This window comes from Natrix helvetica (genome assembly GCF_964273705.1).
Source record: "Natrix helvetica genome assembly, chromosome: 3".
Classification (NCBI taxonomy): Eukaryota; Metazoa; Chordata; class Lepidosauria; order Squamata; family Natricidae; genus Natrix; species Natrix helvetica.
The window spans coordinates 170,985,552-171,011,343 of NC_138549.1; the positions used below are offsets into that span (position 1 = coordinate 170,985,552).

Sequence of the window (25,792 nt, forward strand, 5' to 3'; positions counted from 1 at the left end):
ATTCGGTGTATAAGACGCACCCGATCTTCAGCCTCTTTTCTGAGGGAAAAAGGTGCGTCTTATACTCTGAAAAATACGGTAACTGGCTTGCCCCTTCAGTATGGATGCGAGTGTTCTTTGCTTCCCTTTTTTTGTTGTTGAGGGTGTTTAGGGGTGTTGTGTGAATGCAACCCACCCCCACCCCGAGAAAGGACCGGCCGCAAAAAAAAAGGACTAAACTTCTCCATCCGCCACGCAGACATTACAGGCATATGAGAGGACGGTAAGAGGACATCGGGGTGGGATGTTGTACCAGTTTTATTGGTAAAATTGAACACGAAGGCTCACAAACGCTGGGACATGCTTTTCCTTTTAAAGAACTTCCACTGGACCTTAATAGTGAGCATCCAGTCGTTCACGTACAAACTTTTACAAGCGGATGTGTAGACATGCGCCTCGGGGGGAAGATGACAGCATCCGGGTCGGGTCGATGGGTGCTGGGCGAGGCACGGGGTACCCACGATTCATTTGCCAGCCTTCTGGGCTTTCTGTGCGGACTTGGTGACTTTGCCAGCACCGCCGCTCTTCTTCTCCACGTTCTTGATCACGCCCACCGCCACGGTCTGCCGCATGTCGCGCACGGCGAAGCGACCTGGAAAATGGCAGCAGGCATTAGAACAGCCCCCTCCGTTGTCATCCCCCACTCAAAACAAGGTTGTGTCATGCCTGGTGTGTTTTTGTGTGAGTGTGTTTGTGTGGGTATGTGGTGGTGGCCCGCCAGTGGAGCTGGCAACAGATTCGGACAGTGAGGAGGTTGGGGAGGAACCTGGGCCAGACCTGGAGTCTGGGAAGGCTCGTATGAGGGCTCTGAGTCGGAGGCAGAGAGGGGGCCAGGGCCATATGCCAGTTATCAGCTGCCTTCAGAGTCAGAGATCAGTAGGGCAGAAGAACAGCTGGAGCCTGTTCCCGATGTGCGCATGCACAGAGCAGCCAGAAGGGAACAGTTAAGGAACAAGGGCCGACTAGGGAGTAAAGGCGCAGGTGGACGGTGACTGGCCCCTCCCGTAGGGAATAAAGAGGAGCGAAAGGGGAGTGGAGTTTGCAGAAGACAATTAGTTCACTTCATTAGAGTGAAGATCTGTTCCTGACTTCTTGCCAAGTAATTGCTGCTACAGCGTGGAGTTTAGAAGATATTGGCCTGGCAGCTCTCCAAGCCTGATAAAGGTCTGTAGCTGTGAAATCTCATGAGAGACTGTTGGCTGGGACTTTGCTGGAGAGGAATTCCCTTTCACCTAAATAAAAGAGGTTTCATCGGGATGATCTTGGGAAGCCTAGGTCAGAACAGTGTGAGTGTGCGTGTGTGTCTGAAAAGAACGCAGACTGGCCTTGGGACTCAAGAGGAGGATCCGTGAAAGGGAGTTTTGCAGAAAAGAGGACATGGAACTTTGAGAAAGCACCAGAAAAGAAACTTCAAACTAACCCCACTTCGGTTTTGCTTATCTAGCAACTTGGACAGGTTTTCCAGATTCTGTTATAGGCCTCGACCTACGACCACAATTGAGCCCAGAATTTGTTTTCGTAGATTTTCACGGGTACAGGTATGCAGGTCTTGGCGTATTCGGGTCTTTTCCTGTGTAAGATTGACAGTATCTTGGCGGCGTTTCGACGAGTTCCCACTCATCATCTTCAGGCCGGTGCCTTCGGCTTTGTACTTTGCTCGCACAAGGACAAAGCTGAAAGCACCAGCCTGAAGATGGCGAGTGGGACCTCATCGAAACGTCGCCAAGATACTCTCAAACTTACACGGGAAAAGACCCGAATACGCCAAGACCTGCATATATATATATATGCATATCCGTTATTTATATATATTATAAATAATATATATAAAACGTGTATATATATATATATATATATGTGTGTGTGTGTGTGTGTGTGTGTGTGTGTGTGTGTGTATTTGTGTTACAACCCCTGGTATGACTAAATATGGGAGGAAGGTCACTACTCCCTCTTTCTGTCCTTCGGCTTATCACAGAAGACCATGCAGGCAGAAAACCATATTTTTATTTTTAATGTTGCCTTTTTATATTTGTGTTATATTTGTACTGATAAATAAATAAAGGGAGACTAGTATAGATCTATTTCGAGCTAATTAGCTCTCATCAGCTAGCCCGGGTTCAAATCCCAGTAAGGGTATGGCTAGCTGATGAGAGCTAATTAGCTTGAAATAGGACGGTCTGTATTCTAAAACAAGATCACCGAATGATGTTTATGTCCCCTCAGCAAGTTACCCCTTGGTACAGGGAAGTCCTTGACTTACAACCTCAATCGAGCCCCAAGTTTCTGTTGCTGAGCAAGACAGTTAAGTGAGTTTTGCCCGACCGTTCTTACCACAGTCGTTAAGCGAATCACTGAAGCTGCTGTGTTAGTAACCTGGTTGTTAAGTGAATCTGACTTCCCCGTTGACTTTGCTTGTGAGAAGGTCACCAAAGGGGGATTGCATGACTCAGAGATGCTGCAACCGTCATAAATATGAGTCAGTTAACAAACGTCTGGAATTTGATCCTGTGACCATGGGAACGGTCGTAAGTGTGAAAAATGGTCGTAAGTCACCTTTCCCAGCACCGTTGTAACTCTGAACAGCCACTCAAAAAACGTTGATTTTTGTCTGAATAGGAATTCGGGGGGAGCTTTTCAAATCAATTTTAGTATGTGGGGCAATCTGTTAAGTTTCCGTTTAAAGATTTTTGTTGTTATTGTTGTGATAGGAAATGGCTTCGTGTGTCGTTACGCAAAGAAAAAAAAACACTACAGGTAATCCTCAACTTACAACATTTCGCTTAGTGAGCATTCAAAGTTACAACAGCACTGGACAAGGTGACATGACCATTTTCCCCACTTATGATTGTGGCAGCGTTCCGATGGCCACGCGATTGACATTGGGATGCTGGACTACTACTGACTCACTTTTATGACGGTCCCGGGGTCATCTGATCCCCTTGTGCGACCTTGACTAGCAACTTCCACGGGGAAACAAAATTCACTTAACAACCGTGTTACTAATGTAACAGCTGAGGTGATTCCATTAACCAATGCGCAGAAGGAAAGTCGTAAGATGGGGCCAAAGTCACTTAACAAAGTCCTCACTCAGCAGCATAAATTCTGGGCTCCATTTTGGTCGTTGAGTCGAGGACTACCTGAATGACCCAATTTGGGATAATTTACGCAGATTTGAGCAGCACAGGTCTAAAAAAAGCACTGCAAATTCTGTGGTACATGCTTTGCCACTCCTGTCTTTTAAATAAAATGGAGGGAGGGAGGGATAAATAGATAGATGATAGATAGATAGATAGATAGATAGATAGATAGATAGATAGATAGATAGATAGATAGATAGATAGATAGATAGATAGATAGATGATAGATAGATAGATAGATAGATAGATAGAGACAGACAGACAGATATAGAACAGATAGTGATAGATAGATATAGATAGATAGATAGATAGATAGATAGATAGATAGATAGATAGACAGATATAGAACAGATAGTAATAGATAGATAGATAGATAGATAGATAGATAGATAGATAGATAGACAGACAGACAGACAGATATAGAACATAGTGATAGATAGATAGATAGATAGATAGATAGATAGATAGATAGATAGATAGATAGATAGATAGATAGATAATAGATAGATGGAGAATGATAGCTAGATAGATAGCTAGACAGATAGACAGACAGACAGACAGATATAGAACAGATAGTGATAGATAGATAGATAGATAGATAGATAGATAGATAGATAGATAGATAGATAGATATACAGACAGACTGATATAGAAGAGATAGTGATAGATAGATAGATAGATAGATAGATAGATAGATAGATAGATAGATAGATAGATGATAGATAGATAGATGATAGATAGATATAGATAGATGATAGATACAGACAGACAGACAGACAGACAGACAGACAGACAGACAGACACAGATGCAGCATCCCCAAAAGTCACGTGATCAAAATTTAGGTGCTTCGCAACTGGCTCATATTTATGACGGTTGTCTTGTCCCGGGGTCCCCTTTTGCGACCTTAAGACAAGCAAAACCAATGGGGAAGCCACATTCACTTAATAACCATATTACTAACTTAACGACTGCATTGATTCGCTTAACAAAGGTGGCAGGAAAGGTTGCAAAACGGGGGGAAACTCACTTAACAACTCTCGCTCAACAACTGAAATTTTGTGGTTGTACGTTGAGGACTACCTGTATCTTGTAACCGCCTTTACAAGTATTAAGAGCCATGGTAGCGTAGTGGTTAGAGGGCAGTACTACAGGCTAATTCTGCTGCCTGCCGGCTGTCTGCAATTTGACAGTTCGAATCTCACCAACCTCAAGGTTGACTCAGCCTTCCCTCCTTCCGAGGTGGGTCAAATGAGGAGCCCAGATTGTTGGGGGCTGACTCTGTAAACTGCTTAGCGAGGGCTGGAAAGCACTGTAAAGCGGTATACAAATCTAAATGCTAGTGTTATTGCTATTGCTATTCCATTCCATATTGCAGGCAAACTCTGCCCACAGTCTGGAGTTCAATCCTGACTGGCTCAAGGTTGACTCAGCCTTCCATCCTTCCGAGGTGGGTCAAATGAGGAGCCCAGATTGTTGGGGGCAAGAGGCTGACTTTGTAAACTGCTTAGAGAGGGCTGTAAAGCCCTGTGAAGCGGCATATAAGTCTAAGTCAGTGTTTCTCAACCTTGGCAACTTTAAGTCCTGTGGACTTCAACTTCCAGAATCCCCCAGCCAGCATAGCTGGCTGGGGGATTCTGGGAGTTGAAGTCCACAGGACTTAAAGTCGCCAAGGTTGAGAAACACTGGTCTAAGTGCTGTTGCTATTAAGAGGAGCCAGCGTCTCACCTAAGGGTGGGTATTGGGAGAAGCTCTCAACACACATAGGTTTTCCCGGGATCATTTCCACAATCGCAGCGTCTCCAGATTTCAAAGATTTGGGATTGTCTTCCAGCTTCTTGCCAGAGCGTCGGTCGATCTTCTCCTTAAGCTCGGCGAATTTGCAAGCAATGTGGGCGGTGTGGCAGTCAATGACGGGCGAGTAGCCGGCGCTGATCTGTCCAGGGTGGTTCAAAATGATCACCTGTTTGCCAAAAAAGAAAAACGACCAAATTAAGCCTGGATCATATGGTCATGTGACGCTTAAATGACTGTGTTCTCCTGCATTCTTGGATCTATTTAATTTTTTTTTTATCCTTCACTTGTGCTGTTGTTCCGTTTTGTGGTTTTAATTGTGAATGTGTTGTACGTCATTGTTTCTCAACCTTGGCTGCTTTTAAGACGATGTTGGATACCCATTTGTCTGAAGTGGTGTAGGGTTTCCTGCCTAAGCAGGGGGCTGGACTAGAAGACCTCCAAGGTTCCAGCTTCTCCTCTCTTCTCTTAAATATTAGACGTGTTGATGGACTCCGATTCCCGGAATTCCTCAGCCAGCCATGTCTGCAAGGAAACGTTTTAGGACGCCTAAACCTCTGGGTTGTTTTGGCCGGAAAAAAATTACATTCAAAATTTTCCCAAAGATGCTTTTTTTCAGGAGGCAACTGGACTTTCTTGTTTTTTTTCCTTTCGAAGATGTTTCACTTATCCAAGAAAGCTTCTTCAGTTCTGACTGGGTGATGGGGAATGGAAGGATTTGTATTCCTTGGAGACAGCTGGTCATTTGCATTCTTTTAGAGCAGCGATGGTGAACCTTTTTTGGCTCGTGTGACACAAGTGGGGGGAGCGCAGGGGGGTCATGTGCGGGCGTGCCGCACCCATAATGCAATGCGTGACCCCCCAGTGCACATGCACGCACAACAGGCGCGACCCCCCCCCCATTTTTACATGCTCGGAGGGTCGTTTTGAGTGCTCCGAAGGCTTCAGGGAAGCCTTCGGATGGTCCCTGAAGCCTCCGGAGGGCCTCCAGGGGGCGGGGGAGGCTCTTTTCGCCCTCCCCAGGCTCCTATAAAACCTCTGGAGCCTGGGGAGGGCGAAAAATGGCTTTAAAAAAGGGTGAAATTAGCTGGCCAGCTGACAGGGCAGCGCCTCGCGTGCCCTGAAAAATGGCTCCGCATGCCACCTGTGGCTCGCGTGCCATAGGTTTGCCATCACTGTTTCAGAGAGTCACTGAAGCCACTTGGAGGTTTATCTGTCCCCTCAGGATCACCAGAGTAGTGACACAGATAAACTTCCAAATGGCCTCAACGACCCTTTAAAACAATGTTTCTCAACCTGGGCAACTTTAAGGTGGGTGGACTTCAACTCCCAGAATTCCCCAGCCAGCAAAACCAAGTTTAAGATGGGTGGCTCTCTGAGGAATTCTGGGAGTTGAAGTCCATCCATTTTAAACTTGCCCAGGTTGAGAAACTCTGCTCAAAAAGGATGCAAATGACCAGCTGTCTGCAAAGGAGTATAAATCCTTCCATTCCCCACCACCCAGTCAGAACTGAAGAAGCTTCTTGGATGAGAAGCGAAACGTCTTCAAAAGAAAAAAAAACAGTCCAGTTGCCTCCTGAAAAAGCACCTTTTGGGGCAACCATGGGTGACTGAGAATCTCTGCAGACTTTTACATTTGAAGTTGCAATGGACAGCCTCAAAAGATTCTAATGATCTCGTTCAGAAGATCCAATAGTTGCCTCACAGTCATGTGACTGCATTTTGTCAACCAGACTGTATTTATGGCGCTTTGCAGCATTCTGCAGTCACATGATTGCGATTTACAATCTGTTTGCAGAAATTTACTTCTGGGTTGTTGGGGTTTTTTTTGGGGGGGGGGGGGGAAACAGCCTGTGGCAAACCGTGGCTTTGCTTAATGACCACATCATTTGCTTCACAAGCCTGATGATTCGCTTTACGACCATCATAAACATGGTTGCAAAACTGGGCCCAGTCACGTGATGACTTGACTTGCAACCACACAAACCCTATGACCAAAATTCTGGTCCTCACTGTGGTCGTAAGTCGAGGACTGCCTGTACTAGATTTGACTAAACACATCATAAGAGCACGGTCACTATTTGCCCCCTGGCGGGATACAAATATAGCCCCCAAAATTAGTCATGGGAAAACCGCCAACTAGGCTGGAAGGAGGGATCAAGTGAGGGCCTAGCTTGGAATCCTTGCATAGCTGCAAATTTGACTTTCCCCCAAGAGCCATGAATCCTTATCTGGGTCATTCCCAGGGGAAGGAAAGCACAGTCTGGAGAGATTCTTGTAATATAGGTGCTAGGCAATAAAGTTAACTGGCTTTCGCTATCCAGACATGGCTCTGGTTGCTTAGGATCCTATGACGCAGCTCTTCAAAATGGCCGTCCTCTGCTCACCTGAGAAGTGAACTGGGCCGCTTCCTGAGGCGGGTCCGATTTGCTGTCTCCGCAGACGTTGCCCCGGCGGATGTCCTTCACGGACACGTTCTTGACGTTGAAGCCAACGTTGTCTCCTGGCAGAGCTTCGCTCAAGGCCTCGTGGTGCATCTCAACCGACTTCACCTCGGTGGTAATGTTCACGGGGGCAAAGGTGACCACCATGCCGGGCTTGAGGATCCCTGTCTCCACGCGGCCCACGGGGACGGTCCCGATACCTGTGAGCGGCCACAAAGGAGGTCAGATCAATACAACAGCCATCAGAGAATGTGGAGTCTCAAATACATAGGAAAAAAGTTGATCTTCAATTCCCATCTTCTTCGTTCCATCTGTAGCATTAGCCTGCACATCTGGAAGGCCCCGGTTTTGGTAGCTGTTATCATAGAATACAAATGTTTTAATTTTTTCATGGAGGAAAACAGTATTTAAATGATGTGATTAGAAGTCTATGGAGATTCTTAGTTACCCAGGTCATGGTTGTCCCAAAGATGCTTTTTCAAGAGGCCACTGGAGTTTCTGATTTTTCTTTGAAGATGTTTCCCTTGTCATCCAAGAAGCTTCTTCAGCTCAGAGCTGAAAAAGCTTCTTGGATGAGAAGCAAAATGTCTTCTAAGAAAAACCAGAAAGTCCAGTTGCCTCTTGGAAAAGCACCTTTGGAACAATGTGATTAGATTAGTAACTAGGCTCAGGACCTAGTTACCTGCGGGATCGTATTCTGCCCCATACATCCCTACGACCCATCCGCTCGCACAGAGAGGGACTTCTCCAGGTGCCGTCTACCAGACAGTGCAATGGGGCGGCGCCTAGGAGCAGAGCCTTCTCTGTGGCGGGCCCAGCCCTGTGGAATGACCTCCCCCCGGATATTAGGACTACTACTGACCTCCGCTCCTTCCGTGTCAAGCTCAAGACCCACCTTTTCCAAATAGCTGGCCTGGCTCGACCATAACTTCGTAACGCTCCTGATGGGTTTTTTAATTTGGTAATTTTATTAGGGGATTTTAAATTGTATTTTTAACTGTCTTTCACTTAAGTCCATCCTCCTCCATGCACATATGTATATGTCTCTGTTCTCTTGTATATATGTTTGTCTTATGTGTATTTTTTATCTGTTTGACTGTACGCCGCCCCGAGTCCTTCGGGAGAGGGTTGCGGCTAATCAAATAAAATTATTATTATTATTTATTATTAGATTACAAGCAGCAAATTCTGTTGTAGATTCTAATCAAGTGCTGTACAAATGTATATAAAGAAATTGCTTTATTTTATAATGTTCCTTCATACAATTGGCACATTAAAGACAAAGGGCTAAATAATTTGCTTGTAATGAAGGAGAAATGTAGAAATGAGAAAAATTGTTTGAGAAATCAGAATCCATATTTTTTAGATAGAATAGAATAGATAGGTAGATAGATGATAGATGGATTATAGACAGACAGACAGACAGACAGTTATAGATATCTCAAATGTATTTGCCACCCATCTCGTGATTCAAGGAGATATATTTAACATTCTCCTCTATTAGTCACTAATATTGTTTATTCTAATCACAAATCTCTATATTATTCCTTTCTTTACTGTACTTTTACTTGAGATCCATGGCACTTAATAAAAGCATTTAAATAAAAACAAGTTGTGTACGTTGTTTTTGACGTTTCCATATGTACTAGTTAGCTCATTCATGAATTACAGAAAGTCCGTGACTTATGACCATAACTGACTCTGGAATTACGTCAAAGGCCTTGTTGTTAAATGAGTCACCACATGATCGTACCTGTTTTATGGGCTTTTCTGTGGCAGTCTTTAAGTGAGCCAATAGTCCACAATGGGTGTATTTTAGCAGAAATTCAAAGTAAATGCTAAACGACCGACCGGTCGTAAATCAAGGACTATCTGTGATGTCTTTTCTCTGCATCTGAATAACAATGGATTAGTTATTTCTATTCTTCAAAGTTTGCAAGAAGAGTATAAAAATTCCTTTTATCTTAATTTTATACACCTGCTTCTTGCAAAAAGGAATTATTTGAGGCTTGGGAAGTACACAAAATGTTGCTTCCAAATTCACGGAGGGAGAAGCCAGCAACAATCCCAGGTCAAGTAAAAAACCTAGGAAAAAAGCAAGCAGTTCCGCCCAATCTCACTTGTCAATTTTTTTTTAAGAAATAAAGTAAAATGGAAATACAATGTAATGACTGAAATCTCCATAAGACTCCCATGTTCTTTTTTATAAAGTCTAGTCGAAACAAGTGGCTTGCAAAGCTTTGCAATGTCATAATTCCGTTTTCTTTTGAGTGGGTGTTTAATGTTGGGGAGTCTGTGAATAGTAATACCTGGAGCCCCCTGTTTGCTGGCCTGCAGAAGTGCGTTGCTAAGTTTTGCAATAAGGCGCAGCCTGCAGAAACTTAAAATTTCAGGGTTAGGACCAACCAAAGACAGGCTCTCCCCCAGACGTTACCTCCAATTTTGTAGACGTCTTGAAGAGGCAAGCGTAGAGGTTTATCTGTAGGGCGAGTGGGGGGCAGGATTGTATCCAGAGCCTCCAGGAGGGAGACCCCGCTGGCGTTGCCTTCTTTGCGCTCCACTTTCCATCCTTTGAACCAAGGCATCTAAGCGACAAAATGGCAAAGAGGGTGATTTTGAGAGGGACCCACCACTGTACAATCCAAATTTCCCATGCAGGCACACAGACACATCCCTAAAAAGAGGAACACCCATTGCTTTCTTTTAATTAATTTCTAAACAAATCAGCACAATGTAATTGTTAGGTAAGCTCCCCGTTAGGAGAGCAAGTGTGCAGAGAAGCGTAATGAGAGTGGTGTGGAAGAACACGCACAAACCAGCATACAGGGACACCTCACGATACAGTATCAAGCAGTATCCACCGATCAGCATCTAACAAACAGAGAGCTAACAGTCATTCTGGCTCCATCTTATGGCTGCTTGAGGTAATAGCAACCAATCCCATTACAGCAGTACTTAAAGACACAGTACTACTCTCATGGTTTATATATTGCTGACCCAACCGTTAGCTTACATTCCTAACAGTAATATAAAGTAGGGAAAAGAAACAACATGATCGCAAGCGAGTGTGGAGTTTGTTTCTTGTTTATATACAGTGGATTGACCTGCAAGTGTTGGTGGGGTGCGGGTTTTCTCCTTGATTAGAGTATTATTTTCTGCTTGATTGTTTGTCTGGCATTAATCCCTGCTTATCTGGGTGCTGGTGGAGATACTGTATATTCATTTGTTTCCTTCTTAGCGTTTTTATTCTCTTTTGAATGGAGTGTAAATGTGGCTTGTGTCTACAAGTGTCTTGATGGCTGACTTGGCTGAATGCCAAGCTGCCAGGAATTCCTGTAGGATAAGGACAGGGAGAGCCTGGGGGCGGAGTCAAGAGAGGAATTAGCCTGGAGTCATTATGTTGCCACAAAGGGCAAAAGGAATTCCCTGATGAATTCCCTTACTTCAATGCTGCTAAACTGGTGCAAATCATTTTTTAAAAAATGAGGGCTTTTTCCTCATATACTGAAGGAATCTCTCTTTTTCAAGCCCCTTTCGGGTAGCTTTTAAGAGAATCATAAACACTTGTTTAAACCCATTTATTTTGATCATTTATTAGACTTTTTAAAACTCACCTTTATTAATTTGTAAGTAACTCAAAGCAGCGTTACATATCTGAAAATCCTTTCTCCTGTTTTCCCCACAATAACAACTTTGGGAGGTGGGTTGGGGTTGGGCAGAGAGAGAGGGACTGGCCCAAGGGTGGATTCCTACCAGTGTTGGAACCGGTCCACTTCGCGCACCCCCCAAACCAGTGCGAACCGGTAGAAACCCATTTCTGGACTGGCCCAAAATCACCCACAGCAGGATATCTTACCTAAATTGGAACTGTCACTCACCATCTCCTGATGACTGGGCCAAAGTTAGCCAACCGGCTTTCATGCCTAAGGTGGGACTAGAACTCACCATCTCCTGGTGATTGGCCCAAAGCCACCCAGCCAGCTTTCATCCCTGGGGTGGGACTAGAACTCACCGTCTCCTGGAGATTGGCCAAAAGTCATCCATCCAGCTTTCATGCCTAAAGCCAAACTAAAACTCACAGTACCTGGTTTCTAGGCTGTATCAAACTGGCTCTCTTTTTCATTAAGGGGGTGGTGAAGAATACTTGCACTCAGAAAGCTCTAGAATTATTGAGCTGCCTGAAGTGCAAATATATTTCCCCATTCAAAGAAAAGGCTTGAGAGACAATCAACCAACGGAACAGAAGTTGCCTACAGAAGTTGTGGGAGCTTCATCATTGGAGGCTTTTAAGAAGAGACTGGAATGCCATCTGTCAGAAATGGTGTAGGGTCTCCTGCTTGGGTGGGGGGTTGGACTAGATGACCTACAAGGTCCCTTCCAAATCTGTTACTCTGAGACTGAGCAGGACTTTGGGTCCTTTCTAAGGCCACCTTTAATTTTTAAAAACTCTTACGGGTAAACCATTCGGATGTAGCCAAGCCCCGAGGCAAACTCGAAACGGGAGCTCCCTCCCGGTACTGGCCCTCCCAAAACTTACGTTGGGAGATGGTTCCAGCATGTTATCGCCGTGCCAGCCAGAGATGGGAACGAAGGGGACGGTGGCCGGGTTGTAGCCGATCTTCTTGATGTAGGCGCTGACTTCCTTGACGATCTCATCGTACCGCTTCTCGCTGTAGGGCGGCTCCGTGGAGTCCATCTTGTTGATGCCGACGATGAGCTGCTTGACGCCCAACGTGTAGGCCAGCAAGGCGTGTTCGCGGGTCTGCCCGTTTTTGGAGATGCCCGCCTCGAATTCCCCTACACCGGCAGCGACGATCAGGACGGCACAGTCGGCCTGCGGGAGGGAGATTAAGGGAGGGGTGAAGTCGACTGGCCAGAAGACAATGTTTCATGTAGTTTCATAAAAATGCAGTTAAATACTCTATACAAGCCGTGTGTGCGTGTGCGTGTGCGTGTGTGTGTGTGAGTGGTGGGACACAACCTGGTGCCTGCTGGGAGCACCAGGTACCGTTCCGGTACGGTGCTCCGGAGGGCCCGCCCACCCGCCCGTCCTCCTTACTGGTATTTGAGCCAATCGGGACTTCCGCGCACAGAGCATACCGCGCCTGCGCAATGCTCCGCCGAACAGCTGGAGCATCGTGGGCAGTAAGTACACGTGCGTGTGCTGCGCACATGCATGTAGTGGACGCCTGGCCCTGTTGCACTGTACCGGTTGTAACGGGATCCAGAACCCACCACTGGTGTATATGTATGTACATTCATCTCCATTGTTTTGTGATGCATTTCCTGCCACTCTAAGATTTACCTCTTATCTGCTCCTGTGAGGCACTTTTTATTCCGTCCGTCCGTCCGTGTGTGTGTGTGTGTGTGTGTGTGTGTGTGTGTGTGTAAACCGTCAAAACCTTCTACTACTTTGAATTTTGGCATTCCAGGTCCTATTCGAACAGTTTTTTAAAATTCATTTTAAATAATTTAATATCACTGTTAAGGAATATTTGAGAATATCACATTCCTTTCCAGTCCACGAATGGAAATATAATAGGGATAACACCGATATTTTTCACAGCGACGATAGGAAAAAATATACGGTAGTCCTTGATTTACGGCCACAATTGAGCCTAAAATTTCTGCTGCTAAGCAAGACATTTGTCGATGTCATTTGCTACAAGACATTTGAACTGCGCCCCGTTTAATGACTTTTCTTGCAACGGTTGTTAACTGAAGAACAGCAATTCTTCAGTTAGTTAACAGGGTCCTTAAGTGAACCTTGCTTCCCCGCTGATTTTGCCACACGGCGCTGCAACCGTCACAACTACGAGTCCGTTGCCAAGCATCGGAATTTGGATCGCGTGAACCATGAAGAGGCAGCAACGGTCATTAAGTGCAAACAGCGGCCGTAAGTCACTTTTTTTCAGGGCTGCTGTAACTTTGCACGGTCACTAAATGGACTGTTGTTAAGTCGAGGACTGCCTGTAATGTAAATATCGTAGGAATAACAGCGACACGTTCCACAGCAATGAAAAAATGGACATATTCTGGATGCCAACATGTTTTCAATGACCCTCCCTCAAAAGAAATGGTGCAGAGCACGGCCATTTTGTGTGCTTTCTCTCAATGGTTCACCCAAGGTGCTTCTCAACCAATCCTAACCTTTCCCTTGTCACTCAATGAATTCTAAAAATAAGGGATTGATACCTAAAACCCCACTTCTCCCCTGGGTTCTATGAATAGGAGATGAGCTGTTGGGAGTAAGCAGCCTTTGAATTCCTGGGGGAGGGAAGAAATTAAGACATGCTTGAAACGTACCGTATTTTTCAGAGTATAAGACACACCTTCCCCCCCCCCAAAAAAAGGGTGAAAATCTGGGTGCGTCTTATACACTGAATAAAGCATTTTTGGCCTCCCGAAACCCCGCCCCCTTCACAAAAATGGATGGGCATAGCAGTGGTGGGTTCCTGCCGGATCGCACCGGATCGCGCGCGCTCCCGTTCGGCAAGGAACCTGGAAGTAAGTTCCTGCCCCGCCCCTGGCGACGGGACGGCGCTTGCCTGCGCTCCACCAGCTCAGGCGCGACCGGAGACGTTTCTCTGTGCAGACATGACTTCAGTGGAGCGGTGGCAGCCTGGCAGGCTGAGCCTGCGTCCCTTTCAGAAGCTTCGCTCCGCTGAGAAAACGTCTCCGGTCCCAGCTGAGCTGGTGGAGCGCAGGCAAGCGCCGTCCCGTCGCCAGGGGCGGGGCAGGAACTTACTTCCGGGTTCCTTGCCGAACGGGAGCGCGTGCGATCCGGTGCGATCCGGCAGTAACCCACCACTGGCGCATAGGCTTTGGGAGGCTTGCACAAGTGCTCCTGTGGGCTGGGGAGGGCAGAAATAAGCGGAAAATGGGCCGTTTTTTACCCTTCAGGAGCACTCTACAAGCCTCCTAAAGGCTGTGCATGGCCTTTTGGGGGCAAAAAACGGACCAATTTTCGCAAAAAACAGGCCCCTGTTTTGCACTTTGCAAGCCTCTCAAATTCTCTGCACGCCCCGTTTTTTTCACAAAAAATGAAGTGTGCAGAGGGTTTGGGAGGCCTGCAGAGTGCAAAAACATTTTTAAAAATAAATGTACCTCTTCAAAATCTTGGTGCGTCTTATACTCCGGTACCTCTTATAGTCCGAAAAATACGGTATTCGTAAGGGTTTCGCCGTCTACAAAGGGCTCCGTGGTTTGCCGAAATATAGAACATCAAGTCTATAAGGGGTCATATAGATTATACCCAATACAGGTAGTCCTCGACTTACAACAGTTTGCTCAAAGTTACAACGGCACTGAAAAAAGTGACGTATGTTCTTTTTTTTTTTTTTTAAAAAAAAACCTTATGACCGGTCACGTGATTAAAATTCAGACATTTGGCAACTGGCATGTATTAATGACGGTTACAGTGGCCCGGGGTCATGTGACCCACTTTTGCGACCTTCTGACAAGCAAAGTCAATGGGGAAGCCGGGTTCACTTAACAACCATGTTACTGCCTTAACAACTGGAGGGATTCACTGAAGAACAGCGACAAGAAAGGTTGTAAAATGAGGAGGAGCTCACTTAACAACTGTGTCGCTTAGCAACAGTAATGTTGGGCTTCATTGAGGTTAGTAAGCCGAGGACTACCTGTACGGAAAATTAAGTTTGCATGTTGTCCTACACCTAACACAACCCCGCAGGATGGGGGCCTTGTCTACAAGCGGTGCAGATCACTCACAACAACTTGGTTCCAGAAGTTGTGAGTCAGTGATGAGTTCCAGATCCGTTGCAACCGGTAAGGTGCAACGGGGCCAGGATCCACCACATGCACCCACGCAGCGCACGGACAGGTACTTACTGCCTGTGATGCTCCAGCTGCTCGCCGGAGCGTCGCACAGGCGCCGTACGCGGAAGGCCCGATCGGCTCAAATATCGGTAAGGAGGGCGGGTGGGGCCTCTGGAGCACCGTACCGAAACGGTACCTGGTGCTCCCAGCAGGCACCGGTATACCCATACTGGGGCGTACCGGTCGTATCCCACCACTGTTGTGAGTGCTCCATCACTGGAGGCTTTAAAATGAGACTGGACAGCCATTTGTCTGAAATGGTATAAGGTCTCCTGCTTGGGGTTGGACTAGAAGACCTCCGAGGTCCCTTCCAGCTGTTATTCTTTTAAGGGGTTGTTGTTAACTAAAACATATGAAGAACGGTTGCAGGAACTGGGTATGTCTAGTTTAATGAAAAGAAGGACTAAGGGAGACATGATAGCAGTGTTCCAATATCTCAGGGGTTGCCAAAAAGAAGAGGGAGTCAAACTATTCTCCAAGGCACCTGAGGGTAGAACAAGAAGCAATGGGTGGAAACTAATCAAGGAGAGAAGCAACTTAGAACTGAGGAGAAACTTCCTGACAGTGAGAACAATTAATCAGTGGAACAGAAATTGCCTCCAGAAGTTGTGAATGCCCCAACACTGGAAGTCTTTAAGAAGATGTTGGATAGCCATCTGTCTGAAACGGTATAGGGTTTCCTGCCTAGGCAGGGGGTTGGACTAGAAGACCTCCAAGGTCCCTTCCAACTCTGCTATTGTATTTGTATTTAACCTCAGGACAACCAGCACCTTCTAAGATTCCTTCCATGCTATTCTGAAACACACAGAAATCTTGAAATTTGCAAGTGAGAAGAAACCTTGCCAGAGATCTTTGCCATTTGCTCCGACCCTTTGACTATGTCCCCCAGGATAGGATCCATTTAAGGGATGGATGTCATTGGCCCTATAAGGCCCTGTTTGGGTTCAAAAAACCATGACTCTGGATAGCTGTCAATCAAGATGATACAGTAACATTATCAATGCTAGCAGATTGATGACTAGCCAGGTTTGGTAATGAAAAATCGACAAGGAAACAACCAAGTTTGGAGAGCAGCAAGGACCACACTATCATCTTCCTCTTCCTCTTCCTTTCCACAAACCCCACTCCCTTCTAGCACGGATAATATTACTTAATTGGGTAATGAAATGTCTGCAAGAAAACAATTAAGCTCAGAGAGCAGCAAGGACCACATTATCCTCCCCCTCCTCCTCCATGCAAATTCCACTCAGTTCTAGTACTGATGATGTTACTTAGCTGGGTAATGAGAGGTCTGCAAGGAAACAACCCCAGCTCACAGAGCACCAAAGTCCCCACTATTCTCCTCCTCCTAAACCCCACTCCCTTCTAGCCGATGACCTTACCTAGTTGAGTAATGAAACACCTGCAAGAAAACAACCCAGCTCAGAGCGCACCAAGGACTCGATAGTCGTCTTCCTCCTTCTCCTCTCCTCCTCCCCGCCCCACAACCTCACTCCCTTCTAACACTGATGATGTTACTTAGTTGGGTAATGAGACGTTTGCAAGCTCAGAGAGCACCAAGGATCCCTCATTCTCCGTGCAGGCAGGAGTAAGGTGGTGCTTCCTGAATTGGTAGCCCAGCATTAGCGCACTCTGATACAGAATGCTGTGGCCCCCTTCCCCAATCCACTGCCCTCCGGCTTCCAAAATTCCCCAGGGGCTCAGCCAATTGGAGAATGCCGGGTTGGGAAGAGGAGTTCAGGAGCTGATCCCCACCTAGCGAAGCGACCTGCTGCCGACTTCCCTCTCCCCCGCCGCCTTCTCACCTGTGAAGTCCCCGTGATCATGTTCTTGATGAAATCTCTATGGCCTGGAGCGTCAATGATGGTGATGTAATACTTGGTGGTCTCAAACTTCCAGAGGGAAATGTCAATGGTGATGCCTCGCTCGCGTTCAGCTTTCAATTTGTCCAGCACCCAGGCGTACTTGAAGGAACCCTTTCCCATCTGGCAGGTAAGGAAAAGCAAAGAGAAAAGAGAACAGCAGGTAAAAGATGAAGGCAAAATTCCGAGACGAGAAAGGTACATCTGTCCCCTAAACCATGAATTCTGCTACTGGGTCTCAAAAGTAAGACTTTCCCGTAAAGCGAAAAATCTTGAATGAACAGGCAGTCCTCGACTTATAACCATTCGTTTAGTGACAATGGCACTGAAAAGAGCAGGATGGAAACTAATCAAGGAGAGAAGCAACCTAGAACTAAGGAGAAACTTTCTGACGGTGAGAACAATGAATCAATGGAACAACTTGCCATCAGAAGTTGTGGAGGCTGGAAGTTTTTAAGAAGATGTTGGCTATCCATTTGTCTGAAATGATATAACGTCTCCTGTCTGAGCAGTGGGTTGGACTAGAAGACCTCCAAGGTCCCTTCCAACTATATTATTCTATTCTAAACGAGAGAGACTTATGGCCACTTTTCACACTTACAACCATTGTAGCTACTTCAGGGTCATGTGATTGAAATTCATAGGGCAACTTACATGTATTTTTGACGGGTAGAGATAGCATCCCAGGCAGTGGTGAAATCTAGATTTTTTTGCCACCAGTTCTGTGGGCGTGGCTTGGCGGTGGTCATGTGACTGAGTGGGCGTGGCCAATCTTTTTTTCACTTTTTAAAGCATTTTTTTTCCTGCCGGTTTGGGCGAATAGCCAGGAAAAAAATGCTTTAAAAAGTGGGGGGGGGGGGGGAAGCTTCCCACAACTGCACAGCTCATAGCTGAGCCGTGCAATCCTCAGAAGCTTTATTTTTTTTTACTACCGGTTCGCGCCAGAACTGGGCCAAACCGGGAGGATTTCACCCCTGGTTCATTCGTAAATTTACCTGACTTACATTCGGATGCTTGACAACCGACTCACATTTATGACCGTTGCGAAAGATATTCGTGTTTTATTTTTACAGTTATAATGTACACTGAAGATGGCATTTCATTTCGCGGAGGTACAATGACAATAAAGTAAACTAAAAACTTACAGTGCCCCGGAGTCACGGGACAGCATTCTGACAAGCGAAGTCAATGGGGAAATCGGATTCACTTAAAAACCCGTGCTACTAATTTAAGAACGGCAGTGATTCACTCAACGAATGTGGTGAGGAAAGTCATAAAATGGAGCGAACTCACTTATCGGATGTCTCACTAAACAGCATCGATTTTGGGCTCAGTTGTGGTTGTGAGTTGAGGACTAGCTGCTTATAACCATTCATTTAGTAACGATGGTACTGAAAAAGGGCAAGACGAAAAGCAATGGATGGAAACTAATCAAGGAGAGAAGCAACCTGGAACTAAGGAGAAATTTCCTGACGGTTAGAACATTTCAGCCGTGGAAAAACTTCCAGAAGTTGTGAATGCTCCAACACTGGAGGTTTTTAAGAAGAGATTGGACAACCATTTGTCTGAAGTGGTATAGAATTTCCTGCCTGAGCAAGGGGTTGGACTAGAAGACCTCGAAGGTCCCTTCCAACTCTGTTGTTCATCTTTAAAAAAAAAGGAGACTTATGGCCATTTTTCACACTTACAACCATTGTAATCTCTAGGACGCCATGTGATCGGAATTCCTATGGCAACTTACATGTATTTATGACGGATCTAGCATCCCAAGGTCACGTGACTGCCACTTGTGACTTTTCTAGCCAGCATCCAAGAAGTAAAATTAATGGGGGAAAATTCACTTAACATCTGCAGCGATTTGCTTAACAACCGTTGCAAAAAAGGTTGTAAAATTGGGTGCAGGTCACTTAACAACCAACTTGCTTAGCAGTGGGAATTCGGGTCCAAATTGTGGTTCTGAGTTGAGAATTATTTGTAATCATCACAGCCGCAAGAAGAGTCATTATTCTCCCCACAACAAAACGCGCATATATATATATATATGCAGAAATGATTCCTTATGTGAAAAGGGCTGAAATATTTTTTTAAAGTCCCAAATATCCAGATAATCTTTGGAAGCGGCTTAGACTAATATCTCCTGAATTCACAGATGTAGAAGGGGGGGTGCAGAACAAGGGGTGGCAAAATCAGACTGGCAAGATCGTGTTAGGGATAGTACTTGACTTATGACCAGAATTGAACCCCAAATTTCTGTGGCTGAGTGAAACATTTGTTAAGTGAATGTTGCCCCATTTTATGACCTTTCTTGCCACAATTGCTAAATGAATCACTGCAATGATTAAGTTAACAACTTGGCTAGTAAGTGAATCTGGATTTCCGGCCCCTTGTCAGAAGGTTGCAAAAGGTGATTGACATGACCCCAGGACAATGCAACCGTCATAAATATAAGCCAGCTGCCAAGCTTCTGAATTTTGATCAGGTGGCCCTGGGGATGCTGCAATGGTGGTAAGTGTGAAAAATGGTCCTAGGTCACGTTTTCCAGGGACGTTGTAACTTTAAACGGTCTCTAACAGAACTTGTATAAGTCGAGGACTACCTGGGTTAAAATCGATCTCAATGAAAACAGATTTAGCCTTCCTGCGCAGTTGATTTCCCAGTGGGGTCTCCCATGAGGGGCTGACACCAATAGCTGGAGTTCACACAACATGCTTCACCCGGCCAGGTGCAAACCCCGCAGATGCATCGACATGGTACGGTAAGTCAACTGGGTTTTCATCCGATTTAGTTTGTACCTATCTTTGCCTGCTTTGTCTGGAATAGAATAGAATAGAATACAATACAATACAATACAATAGCAGAGTTGGAAGGGACCTTGGAGGTCTTCTAGTCCAACCCCCGACCTAGGCAGGAAACCCTATACCGTTTCAGACAAAATGGCTATCCAACATCTTCTTAAAGACTTCCAGTGTTGGGGCATTCACAACTTCTGGAGGCAACTTCTGTTCCACTGATTAATTGTTCTCACTCTCAGGATATTTCTCCTCAGTTCTAGGTTGCTTCTCTCCTTGATTAGTTTCCACCCATTGCTTCTTGTTCTACCCTCAGGTGCCTTGGAGAATAGTTTGACTCCCTCTTCTTTGTGGCAACCCCTGAGATATTGGAAGACTGCTATCATGTCTCCCCTAGTCCTTCTTTTCATTAAACTAGACATACCCAGTTCCTGCAACCGTTCCTCATAGGTTTTAGTTAACAACAACCCTTGTCTCCTTAAAAGAATAACAGCCGGAAGGGACCAGCTGTCACCCCAGGCCAGCTCCATCGAGCGTGTGCACGGGCCTCCCATCAGCCAGCTGGTCTTTGGGTCTCTACCATGCATGCACGGGGGGGAAAGACGCAATCAGGGGGTGCACACATGCATGCGGGGAGGGGTGCATGTGCGGGAGGTGCTCAAACTGCATTTTGGGGGTTCGTGCATGCGTGCGTGCCCCCCGACACCCTATTTTGGTCTTTAGAAGGCCTCTTGTACCAACCTAGAAGCCAAAACAGGGCGGAGGGGGAGGGCACATGGGCAGGGCCTACACGCATTGCATTTTGGGGTTGCACACGGACGCACGCTTTAGGCACCTGTCACCAAAAGGGTTAGCCATCACTGGTATAGGCAGTCCTCGACTTATGGCCACAACCAAGAGCAAGGTTTCTGTGGCTAAGCAAGACAGTGGTAAGCAAGGTTCGTAAAACAGGGCAAAGCTCACTTAACAATTGTCTTGCTTAACAGTGGAAATGTGTAGCTCAATTGCGGCCGTAAGTCGAGGACCATCTGTACTACAGAAGCTTGTTGGAGAGAATATGGACTTTTGTAGTCAAGATAGGAGAGAAATAGCAAATTCTGGCTCAAAATAAAGCCAGCTGCAGGATCATCTGAAAGATACCAAATCATTTTTGCCATGAACCAATGATCTATTATTAGGGGAAACGCCCAATTTTGTTCCTTTCCCATCATTTTGCCACATCTATTATTTTCTATCCAGTTCATTCTTCTTTTTCTAGATGTGGCGAGAGAAAATTCTGCAGCACGCTGTGTCCCGGCCAGCTTTCTGGCTTTACTGAGATAATCCGTATCTGCGGCCATATGGACTAGAAACTTGTAGATTTTTTTAAACGGACCACTGGGCTCATCGAAGCATATGCCGATGGCAGTATTTGGAGGAGAAGGTAATGTCAGAAATCACCAACCAGCTTATCCCTTGAGAAAAATCAACCCGGGGGGGGGGGGGGGGGGAAGGTGAAGGGCTTGGAACAGTTTTCCATAAATCTCTCAAGATAAACGGGATCAAAAGATTCAGAGCGGGGTCCTTGACTTACAACCACAATCGAGCCAAAAATTTCCAAGGCTGAGCAAGAACAGGTGCTTAAGTGAACTTTGTCTCGTTTTATGACCTTTTCCTGCACCGGTTGTTAAGCAAATCACGACAGTTGTTAAGGGAACCGTGCGGTCGTTAACTGAATCCAGCTTTCCGCATTGACTTTGCTTGTCGGAAGCCGTTTGGGAATGTTACAAAAGGTGATCACGTGACCCCGGGACACTGTGACCGTCATAAATATGAGTCAGTTGCCAAGTGTCTGAATTTTTATCAGATGACCACGGGGATGCTGCAAAGGCTATGTGAAAATGGCCATAAGTCACTTTTTTTCCCAATGCTGTCGTAACTTCAAATGGCCACTAAATGAATAGTTGCAAATTGAGGCCTGTACTGTAGTCACTGAACAAGGCCAGAGTATCTTAACTTTTTTTTTTGAACATGCCTACAATAATCCAGACCATGGAACACTGCTGAAAATTATTCTCTCTCTAATTCCAGAAGATCCATTTGTATACACGGCATCCATAACAGAGGGGGGAAATATATTATTTTGATGCAGTTTTCATTGAAGGGAAACCCGCCCAGAGAAATAAAAAGATAAAATTTGCACCTCACGATCCATCAGATTATTTCAGAGGCCCTGCTGCCGAACTCGGCTAAATTGCACGGGATTTTTTTTTTAAAAAAAAAAATCCCAGACAATAAACTGAAAATTGAGCCTGCTAGATTTTGCTGTATCACGACAAGCCTCTTTGATGGAAGATTTTCAATTGGCTATGCCCAGGGATGGGGGGAAGATGGGAGGTTGGGTTTTCTAGCTTCGTACAGTGCCAGCTCTGTTCGACAAATTGGAAGGGGAAAAAAATCTTCATTTTTCTGCACAAGAACAGGCATATGATTAAGCCTTTTCAAAGCCAGAGAGAGAGAGAGAGAGAGAGAGAGAGAGAGAGAGAGAGAGAGAACATTTAAACTATCACTCCATCTGTTCTTTAAAACCAAGCATCGCATTTCATTGCACATTTCTTTCTCTTTTCCTTTCTTTCTTTCCTTTCTTTCTTTTTTCTTCCTTCTCTGTTTCCCCTCTTTTTTCCCCCCCAGCTCTTCCTTTGATAAGTCTTATGATTAAAGCCGGCCTCCATTTCCTATACATGCAATCAAGTGGAAAAGAATCCACAGCCTTGCATCAGAAAATGGAGGTGCAAAGCACAGTCACTTGGCTATTAATAGCCCGCTTGCAACTCCCGTTGGCAATGCCAGGGAAGGTGGCAAACCGAGGTCTGCTTGGCTTAAAGGCACAGATCATGAGAGGCGCAGATGGCAAGGCAGGGGTAGATTGTTGGGCCAAGCAAAATGGAAGAATAAATACAGTCTAACCCCTTCAAAAGGACAGATTTCAAAATAAGATCTAACCTCTTCAAGAATATCCGATTTCGTTTTAATAAGTATCCCAGTTAAAAACCTTGGCACAACTTTACGATATGTGGACTTCAACTCCCAGAATTCCTCAGTCAGCCATGTTAACTGAATAAGGCTACATAATCTTAGCATCAATTTTCCTTCTAAACATGCTATATACATAATCAAAGACATTATGAATATACACAGTCTTGGAAATAATTTTTAATTCCAGCAAATCTATATAGTATGCATGGGGGGGGTCAGGTGTTATATAAATTACAAACAGTTTCATCTGAGGAAGCCCATCCAGAGAAATGAAAACAATTGAAAATAAATTTCAGTTGTTCAGTTTCCCCTGCTGACTGGGGAATTCTGGGAGTTCAAGTCCTCACTGGTTGGGGAATTCTGGGAACTGATGTCCAAATGTTTTAAAGCGGCCAAAATTGAAAAACACTGGAGTACAGTTTTGTGACATCAATCAATCAATCAATAAACTTGGATAGAAAATTGTCAGTGAATGAGTTTCTATTTTCTTAAGAATTAAACGAAATATCGTGAAAATTGCTCCTCTGTTAAGAAACAAACAAACAGGATAAGAATCCTCTCTCTTGGCTTGTTCCTGCCTTAATAATCAACATTGTATGCCATTCAGATATAATACTAGTGACGTAATACTTCCTGCCAACAGTTCTAGGCTGCATAAACAGAGGGATGGAATCAAGATCACGTGAAGTGTTAATACTACTATATAATAAGGCCACACTTGGAATACTGCATTCAGTTCTGGTCGCCACGATGTAGAAAAGATGTGGAGACTCTATAAAGAGTGCAGAGAAGAGCAACAAAGAGGATTAGGGGACTGGAGACTAAAACATATGAAGAACGGTTGCAGGAACTGGGTATGTCTAGTTCAATAGAAAGAAGGACTAGGGGAGACATGATAGCAGTCTTCCAATATCTCAGGGGTTGCCCCAAAGAAGAGGGAGTCAAACTATTCTCCAGGGCACCTGCAGGCAGAACAAGAAGCAGTGGGTGGAAACTAATCAAGGAGAGAAGCAACTTAGAACTGAGGAGAAACTTCCTGACAGTGAGAACAATGAATCAGTGGAACAGAAGTTGCCTCCAGAAGTTGTGAATGCCCCAACACTGGAAGTCTTTAAGAAGATGTTGGATAGCCATTTGTCTGAAACGGTATAGGGTTTCCTGCCTAGGCAGGGGGTTGGACTAGAAGACCTCCAAGGTCCCTTCCAACTCTACTATTGTATTGTATTGTTTCTATACGTGTATCCAACTTGGCAACTGTAGGATATGTGGACTTCAACTCCCAGAATCCACTTCCCACACACAGGTTGAGGAATCCTGGGAGTTGAAGTCCATACTGCATTAGCAGCAGTATATCAAACAAATATAATCTAGTTCACTGGTTCTAAATAAGGCTGAATTATGGCAATTTAGCTTATCTTTGTGACCGAATTAAGCCTGGACAATACAGAATATCTATAAATTGGAGCATCTTTACTGATTTCTAATTTATAGCAGAATATAAACTGACTTTGCTACATGGAAAAAAATCCCACTGTTCTACCAGGATATGGTTTAACTATAAGTAAAAGTAAAAATCAGTGTAAAACAACCCCAATTCGCCAAGAAAACAAGCCCACCAACCAAACTGGGAAAATCAATTTGTTTTCCTGGCATTTGGTATGTTTTCATTTAAAGCAAAGGTGCAGATCTTTTTCAGAGCATGAAAAGCTATTTCCAATTGAAAAGCAGCTCAAATATTAACTATTGATCCTCGGAAGGGTTTGTCGGGATTGCCCTCCATCGGTAAAAAGCCGAAATTGTGCAACTGTGTTTTAATAAACAAACGTTATGAAATGGCATCTTATTTTGCCAAAACAGCTCTTCCCCAGCGTCTTGCTAGCAATTATGCAAAAGCAAGACAAAAGAAATAAAAGGTTTGTGTCACACACCTTTCCGGTGTTATGCGCCATCTTTTGGCGGCTCTACGTCAAACATGAACGATGTACAAACTGGGTACCAATAAAGGACAAATTTAGGTTCTTTTTAAAAATATATATATGTGAATAGCGGCTGGACTATTTTGCATAATTTATTCAGTTTTTAGAAAAGAAGAACAAGTACTTTTGCAGTGGCGCTGAGAACTTGCTTCCTGGGCACTAAAATTATCTTAATTTGCTATTCTGGTCTCTTGCGATGTCACTGCATATGGCTGCCACCCACTGGTTGTTTTTCCCCAGGCGCTGCTCTGTAAACCTTAAGGACTAGAAACTTGCGAAGTGCTGAGAAGAGAAAGCCCAGCCTGCAGAATTTCAGATTTGGGAAAGATGATCGCAACCCTGCAAAATTCGTGTCATCTGCCAGGGAACTCAAAATATGGGCATAGGGGATTATTTATTATCATTTTATTAAAAGCTTTACAAAAGCAAGGATACACATTTATTTCAGGGAACTGCATAAGATGAAAGTAATCAGGGAGAAATGAGGGAATCAAGCTTAAATATGTGCCTGTTCTAAAATTAAAAATAAACTCTACTCTCTTCCGGCGAAGGTGGTGTGGGAGTTTTCTCACTATCCTGAATTTAAGCTTCAGAAAAAGCAGAGAAAAGATTACACGCACCAGGAAGTCTAATACTGAAGTTGCAAATACTACCTTAAACCTTTAGAAGAGAATATTTGTAGCTCATAATTGTCTGTGGGTCCTTGGTGCTCTCTGAAGCGTGGTTGTTTTCTTGGAGACGTTTCATTACCCATCAAGGTGAGTATGTTGGATAATTGATGATGCAACCTAGGTGGAAGATTTGCAAGCAAACCACCAAGCATCAAGAACTTCACACTTAAGCGTTTGGTTTGGGTTTTAGTCTAGCGCATTGCTTTCTCAGCTCAACCCAGCTCA

General features: G+C 44.9%; 1 protein-coding gene across 1 annotated transcript in view; it reads right to left on the bottom strand.

The window, feature by feature from the left end:
• Positions 1-279: 279 nt before the first annotated feature.
• EEF1A2 (eukaryotic translation elongation factor 1 alpha 2) overlaps positions 280-25,792 on the bottom strand; it is a 32,639-nt gene continuing 7,126 nt past the window's right edge. The window contains exons 3-8 of the mRNA XM_081945995.1: positions 17,060-17,239; positions 11,950-12,246; positions 9,847-9,997; positions 7,356-7,612; positions 4,903-5,137; positions 280-631 (exon numbers count right to left, since the gene is read on the bottom strand). Coding sequence (XP_081802121.1) covers positions 504-631; positions 4,903-5,137; positions 7,356-7,612; positions 9,847-9,997; positions 11,950-12,246; positions 17,060-17,239 — 1,248 coding nt within the window. The 3' untranslated portion in view covers positions 280-503. The remainder of the gene's footprint in view (positions 632-4,902; positions 5,138-7,355; positions 7,613-9,846; positions 9,998-11,949; positions 12,247-17,059; positions 17,240-25,792) is intronic.